At 33.6% G+C, this 7,980-nt stretch overlaps 1 protein-coding gene across 1 annotated transcript; it reads right to left on the reverse strand.

Annotated features, from left to right (window-relative positions):
* Positions 1–652: 652 nt before the first annotated feature.
* Positions 653–3,292, reverse strand: EMB3127 (Amino acid dehydrogenase family protein). Its single transcript, XM_089613229.1, has 5 exons — positions 3,069–3,292; positions 2,403–2,722; positions 1,789–2,025; positions 1,517–1,684; positions 653–1,081 (listed from the first exon to the last, which is right to left on the reverse strand). The coding sequence occupies exons 1-5, from the start codon at positions 3,259–3,261 to the stop codon at positions 911–913; spliced, it is 1,089 nt and encodes a 362-aa protein (XP_089469355.1). The 5' UTR covers positions 3,262–3,292; the 3' UTR covers positions 653–910.
* Positions 3,293–7,980: the final 4,688 nt, after the last annotated feature.

Below are 7,980 nucleotides of genomic sequence, written 5' to 3' on the forward strand. Positions count from 1 at the left end.
ATTTAAATGACATAAATTGATGACAAATAAAACAAAGTCCAAAAAATGGCACATGAATCCTCTCCACTTGTCAAGGAGTCTGTTTCGTCTCAAATTGACTTGTATGCGAGCAAAGACCTCGCAACGTTAAAGATTGGTTAGTAGAATTTGAGCCCCAAACCTAATCTGATAAAAATAATTAAAATAATTAAACAAAAATAATAAGTTGGTTCACACTCTCAAAACAGGAGTTGTATCTACAATTTGTCTTGTCACTACAAACCTGAAATTCTCGTAATACTCTTATAATATAATTTTCTCAGGTCAATCCGCAGCGTAATCATCATGACGTTTTCGTAGTCTTGCCGATGAATCAGGCTCCACAACCCAACATTGAAAATTACTTGAACATTCTAAAGGAGGTCGATTATCGTGAACGGCGACCTTGCCCCACAAGGTTTGCCTATTCCCTTTCAGTAATATTTTTAGTGATACTTTCTCATATTCCGTATTTTTATAAGTAATGATTAGAAATGTTTTCGTAAATTCAACAAAGTCATTTAAATATTCTTATATATAAACTCACGATCATTTAAAGAAAACAATCTGGAGCTTGATTAAAATATCGTATACATTAAATCGTCGAACCTACCGTCTGGTTTGAAATTCAATTAACTTACTATATATATTTAGTGAGCAACTAATTTTGGATGACATCCTAACAAATGTACAATCCGTATCCTTGCTTATATTCTTAATCAGTTCGGTTTTATTACTCGTCCTGTGTAGACTTTCATACTTGCTATTTCTTTATCATAAAAGCAAAGCTTAATCCAAATTTAATGGCGGTCAAAAGTCAGAACATCACTTAAAGTTAAACTAAAATAATAATAATAATAATAAATAAATAAAATATGCTGCTAAACCATCTCTACTCAAAGTTATAAGCTCTCTTTGCTGAGATAAGCGTATTCGATAGAAGCATCGCTATCGTCATCGGTCCGACTCCTCCAGGCACCGGAGTGATGGCCGAAGCCACCGTTTTGGCTTCATCGTAGCACACATCTCCGACCAACTTATAACCCCGTCGGCTTTTAGTGTCCTATCCAATGAGAACACCGATAATGTGTGACACACTAAACTCCAGACCATGCTAAATATTAGAGTATTCCATTCCTATTTCTGTTATTACCGTTATACTCTACTATTTGGTATTATAAATACCAAGGATTAAAATGCCGATTTTCGATCCGGATTTAAAGCCGACATAAATCTTATTAAATCTAAATGCCGATTTGAAATTTTTAGTTGGTTAAGAGAAAGCCCCATAAAATTTTGGATTTTCGAACGTGTTACCAGAAAATAGCCAAAACATTATAACGATAGATAAAAATAACCATTTTCAGTGGCCACTGGGTACAGCCTTCTTTTTCTATATACCATTCGCTTCAATGTTATAAACTCCAATTGTATCATTCCTATATGGTACGTAGTCAATGATGTATTTTGCCACATATACAGAAAGAAAACTACTAACCTCCACCGGATTAATTCCAACGTCGATTACAACAGCGCCGGGTTTGATCCAGCTACCCCGAACCATTTCTGCCTTCCCAACAGCCGCGATCACGATATCAGCCTGTCTGGTGAGCACCTCGGGGTTCGGGGTCCGGGAATGAACTATACTCACCGTTGCGTCTTCTCTCTAAAGACCATTTGCAAATAAATTCAAAAGAGAGCTCTGAAAATGAAAAGATAAAAAAAAAAAAAAAAAAAAGTAGAGAAAAGTCAAGCGAAAGTAACATATACCTGGAGCAAGAGAGCGGACGGCATGCCGACGATATTGCTGCGTCCGATAACGACGGCTCTCTTTCCTTTGATGGGGATTCTGTATCTGTGAAGCAACTCGATGCATCCTTTGGGGGTGCAAGGGACGAACATCGGGTCTCTGTTGCGCATCGCCAGCCGTCCAATGTTGAGCGGGTGAAACCCGTCAACATCTTTGTCAATGCTCACCGCGTTTAAGATGTTCTCTTCGTTCATATGCTGCAATAATCCAAAATGGTTCATATAAGTTCTAAATCGTATCAGTTTAGCACCCTGATATTAATTCATTTTCTTTTCTTTTTTTAAATCATAGCAGCGAAATTTCATGCTAAAGTTTGAACTGTCGTCAACACGAATGTTTTAGTTGTTTCGTATTTGGAAAAATAACAAGCGTCCAAACTGATACAAAAGTGACAATGACCACCATAGTTAAACTGTTAAACAAACATTTACTCTGAAAAAAAAAAAGAATGTATCAACTTTCTGGCTTGGTCATACTCACATCATATCTTGTTAAATTTAAGAGTTAGCAAAATGCTATAAAATCAGATCGGTGCATAACCCTGTGACACTAAGAAAAGTTGAGAGAACGATACCAAAGGCAGGGGCAACTGGACAAGGATGCCATGAACGGAAGGATCCGCGTTGAAATCCTTGATGAACTGAATTACGTCTTCCTCGGATGCGCTCTCGGGCAAAGGAACTTCAATGGAGTTGATCCCGACAGCCTCACAGGCTTTCTTCTTGTTGCGGACATAAGTGATGGAATCCTTATTGTTGCCAACAATGATAACCGCCAAACCAGGAACCCTGCCAATACTCTCCTTCATCCTCGACACTTCCACAGATATCCCGTCCCTGATCTCCTTTGCCGTTGCTTTCCCATCTATAACTTTGGCCGTGGTAGCCAATGAAGCTGCGCATGAATCAACCAAGTACGCTCTTTTTTAATTTTATTTGTCATTATAAATATATAAATTAGACTTTTCATGACTCGAGTACAAACCACAACATCTATTTGTCTGTTTAAAATTCCAACGCCGATGAACTTGTATCTCTTTTTTCTTGATTATTCTTTTCTCTCTAAACTCATACATTTTGCAATCTCTATATTGAAAACCGATTTTTTTTTTTTTATAAAACAACTTCCTTTGTAACCAGCTTTAACTATAAAGCAATAATACAAAAACAAGTTTTCGACGAAATTCCTAAGTGAAAAAAAAAGATATACCGAGCACTTAATGACTAGAGGTGTAGATTACCAGTGACGAGGGGTTGGCACCCAGCGGAAGAGGAGAGAGTCAGCGTCGTTCTGGCGTAGCTGAAAGCCGTGGCCTTGACGACGCGGCGTAGCGAAACGGCGGCGATTTGGCCGCGGATAAACGAGTTCCCGGCTAGAGGAAGGAGGCGAGTGGTGGTGGAGGAAGAACAGTCGGCGAATATCATCGACGCCATGGGAATCTTCGCAGCGAGCTCGAACACGGTGAAGAGCTAGAGAGAGAGAGCCGCCGGATCGAGACCAATACGGCGGTGAGTGACGAGTTAGCGGCGCGAGCAGTTTAAGAGAGGGATCGGAGAGTAAAAGCAATCAATCGTTTTTAGGAAGAGTTATTTTCCGTATAAAACGAACTTATGAAATTTGTTTTTAGTCTACGTTTCACAATTTTTTGGGAAATAGTCAACTGATTTATATAGCAATAATTAAGGTCTGATTTACCCTTATTTATTAACAAATTTGTCATTTTCTCTCTCTTACTTTTTCATACAATTTTTTTACATAAAAATTTCAAAAAACCATATCTATCTCATATGAACTCGGAATTGAGTGATTTCAAATCCTACGTATTCGTGACGTCGAGATCTTCAAAAATAGATTCACTTTGTTTTATGAAATATCATGTTTAATACCATAGACGTAGAAAAATCACGTTACTACCTTAAATATGGAAATAACTAAATTTTTTTGAAATTATCGACATAAATATAATTTTTCATCAAACACAATGGGTCTATTTTTGAAGATCTCGACGCCACGAATTTGTAGGATCTGAAATCACTCAATTTCGAGTTCGTATGAGAAAGATACGAATTTTTGAAGTTTTGATGCAAAAAAAATTATTTGAAAAAAATAAGAGAGAGAAAGTGACGAATTTGTTAATAAATAAGGGCAAATCAGACCTTCAATATTGCCACATAAGCCATTTGACTATAGCCCTAAAAAATTTCAAACATAGGCTAGATTCAAAATCACATGTTTAAAGTGATCTAGTTAGTTACAAATCTCTTATTTTTATATTCCGTTATTGATTATTCAAATTTGATATTCGAAACATGTTCTGTGTCAAATTTTGTCTGTACGAGTTTTATAACCCGGGCTAATTAAAAATAAATTATCATATTTTAAAATTTTAATAATAATGAGATGTGTGATAAATAAATAATATTTGTATATATATATATATATATATATATATATATATATATATTATATTTCAGTTTATACGTATAAAAATGTATAGGTGCATGAATATATACATATTTTCATATGTTATACCAAGGTTCGAAATACCGTTTTCGATGCTGTTTCGAGCCATCTGATTTATGGAAAATCGACACATCGACGGAAAATCGAACAGAAAATTTGTGGAAAAAGACAAATGATATGTCGTTTTAAATTTTGTCTGTACGAGTTTTATAACCCGGATTAATTAAAAATAAATTATCATATTTTAAAATTTTAATAATAATGAGATGTATGATAAATAAATAATATTTGTGTGTATATATATATATATATATATATATATATATATATATATTATATTTCAGTTTATACATATAAAAATGTATAGGTGCATGAATATATACACATTTTCATATATGTTATACCAAGGTCGAAATGCCGTTTTCGATACTATTTCGACCCATCTGATTTACGAAAAATCGACACGCCGACGGAAAACTGCGGAAAAATTGTGGAAAAAGGCAATTAATATGCCGTTTTAAAATGACGTTTTCGATGAAAAACCGACATGCCGATGGAAAACGGAACGAAAATATTGTTGTAAAATATGTTATATATATATATATATATATATATATATATATATATATATATATATAGACACACACATGTATCTTTCAATTATTAAAATTGTAATATATACAACATTTAAGTTATAGTAATAACAATACATATAGTACATATTATGTATTATTTAATTTATCCTAATTTTATTTTATTTAATACATATTCTGTATATCCAGCTATATAATATTTAAAAATACCCGTGCTTATATATGTACTAAAAATGGGTGATAAATATTCAATAATAACATATCAATTTTTTTAAAATATTATTTTCTTTTATAAACATCTGCTTTCATCATTTTATTTTGTTTTTATACTTTTATTTTTTATACGTAGTAATATAATTAAATACATTATTGAAAATGCAGCACTAATGGAAAATATATCATTTTTATTAGTAAAGTTTTATTTGTTAATTTATATATGAATTTTTATCTTATATATAGTAGTTGTCTAAAATCATAAACAAATATAATATATAATTTAAAGTAGAGTAAACTAGCAACGTAGCCATTTTGAAACATGGTTTTTGGAATCTAGCCAACGTTTGGTAAATTTTGCAATCTAGCCATTTACTGAAATTTACGGATATAAAATACCTAATTTACCCTTTTTCTTATACTTACTTGATCAAAACACTAGCCCACGTTTGACCGGTTTGAATTGTATACAGTCAATTAATTTCATATTTTTCGCAATTTAATTGGATATTTAGCTAATTTAATAGGAGATTCGGTGATGTAATTAAAAGAGAAAATTTAATGCAATAAATGCACAAAAAATTTACCATAATTAACAGAAATTAACAAATCAGCGGAGATTAACAAAAATTTACAAAAATTTACACTGTATTTGCTTACACGGTTATAATTTCAGCAATTTAATTTCAGCTTTTTGAATTCATAATATGAGATTCGGTGATGTAATTAAAAGGGAAAGGAGATATTTATTTGATTGAATAAGTCAAACAAGATAATGAATACACGTAATTATGATAAAATCCCGTTCAAAATTAGAAAATAAATTTGGAAAACAAAAATACTGTATTAAATGCGTATTAAAGGAAAGGAAAGAAATTGGCTCTACCTGCACATATGTAAATTTACCATAATTAACAGAAATTAACAAAGCAACGGAGATTAACAAAAATTTACGAACATTTACACTGTATTTGCTTACACGGCTATAATGTTCATTAAAGAAAAAAACGCTCAATAACCAACTTTGCCGAGTATAGAATTTTTTTTAAAATTCGAAATATAAATCGAATATAACAAATTCGGCTACAAAACCAAGTTTCAAAACGTGGGCTAGTATTTTTTAAACCAAACCAATGCTAATATAGTAAATATCATCTTACATAAATATGACACGTCATCAAATTTGGCTAGATTGGAAAATTAAACGAAACGTTGGCTATATTACAATTGCAACGTTTGATGTGGCTTAAATCGACTAATTTTTCTTTAAAGTAAGCAATACTATTAAAAATTTGGTATTTTGTTTAACTGGTAAAGGCTTTGGTAATCAAGATGGGTGACTTTGAATCCATTCCCAGATGGCTCCATTACATTTCCTTTCATTTTGTATATAAAAAAAGGGACAAATTACTAGCGAAAATCGGCGAAAAAGACAAAAAAACGAAAACGATATATTTCGACAAAAAACGATGACAAAAGAGAAAATATGTTTTTCGCCGGCCGTTTTTACTCCGACAGTGACGTCGTCGCCGATTTCCGGCGAATTTCGCCGACATTTAAAACATTGTGTTATACATACATACTATTATCATTTTTATTTTTAAATGTAAATTATAATTTGCATTTATTTAGTTATGATTATTTGTATTTGTTTACTTCGTATTTAAAATAATAATATGACGATATCATACATAAAAAAATAAGTGGTTGAATGTTCAAATTTTTTGTAATGAGTTATAAATTTTATACCCTGTCTAAATTAAAATATAATTGATAAAATATTTTAACTTTGTATTTAAGTAACATATAAAGTACATATAATATTGATTAAAAATGCATTCAAAACCCTTTGGCTTTATGTATGAAGTACAATCTTATCCTCGTTCTCTTTTGTTTGTTTGAAACCCACCATATACTTCTAATTTATTAGCAATATATTAATAAAAATTGGTTATTTATATTTTCTCCATTTATCTAATGAAAATAAAAAAAATTATTCATAGTTTTTGTAATTTAAATTAGACCAATTTTATATATATATATAAAAAAAAGAAAACTAATGTAAAACCTTGTAATTTGATAACTAATTGTATAACATATAAATGGTAAAAGATAACTATTCAAAGGTTACTACTACTACATCTATATATAAATATAACAAAAGATTTGTTTTTGAAACTTATGTTGAATCAGTTTGAAATATATGTGTTGTCGCACGAAAATGAACAACGATTAACTACCTCGGGCGGTTCGATCCAACGCCGGACCAAGTGATCACACCCGGACCAAAAGTGTGAACTCGAAAGTCTCGAGCTATGTTTTCTCCGATCAACCCACCTCTCAGAGGAGGAAATGGATGAGGAGGAGAAGTGACCGTGCCTTTTGTGTATAGTGTTATGAGAGGTTTTTCCCATATATAAAAAACAAAAAAAAAACATTATAGGCCCAACTCAAACGAGGACAAAGCATCTCTTCGGCCTCACGAGCTCGACCTCGGCCTCACGAGCTCGACCTCGGCCTCACGAGCTCGACCTCGGCCTCACGAGCTCGACCCCCGGCCTCATAAGCTCGACATCGGCCTCACGAGCTCGACCTCGGCTCGGCCTCACGAGCTCGACCTCGGCCTCATGAGCTCGACCTCGGGCTCACGAGCTCGACCCCGGCCTCATAAGCTCGACCTCGGCCTCACGAGCTCGACCTCGGCTCGGCCTCACAAGCTCAACCTCGGCCTCACGAGCCCGACCTCAACCCCCAGACGAGCTCGACCTCCCGGCGAGCTCGACCTCCAGGCAGGCTCGACCTCCAGGAGGAAGTCCAACCCAAAGATTGTGAAGGGAATCCCTGCCATGCCAAGGGCCAAAAAGGAAAAGTACCAACCCATAA

This window comes from Urtica dioica, chromosome 4 (genome assembly GCF_054948205.1).
Source record: "Urtica dioica subsp. dioica isolate 48M chromosome 4, U.dioica_male_clone48M_v1_H2, whole genome shotgun sequence".
NCBI classification, from domain to species: Eukaryota; Viridiplantae; Streptophyta; class Magnoliopsida; order Rosales; family Urticaceae; genus Urtica; species Urtica dioica.

What these genes read in the sequence shown, in the direction of transcription:
- EMB3127 (XM_089613229.1), bottom strand. Translation starts at nt 3,261, where the DNA reads ATGGCGTCGATGATATTCGCCGACTGTTCTTCCTCCACCACCACTCGC. An exon ending in CGTCCGCTCTCTTGCTCCAG is followed by an intron (nt 1,685 to 1,788) that starts GTATATGTTACT and finishes AATGGTCTTTAG; the next exon opens with AGAGAAGACGCAACGGTGAG. An exon ending in TTGGAATTAATCCGGTGGAG is followed by an intron (nt 1,082 to 1,516) that starts GTTAGTAGTTTT and finishes CTCATTGGATAG; the next exon opens with GACACTAAAAGCCGACGGGG.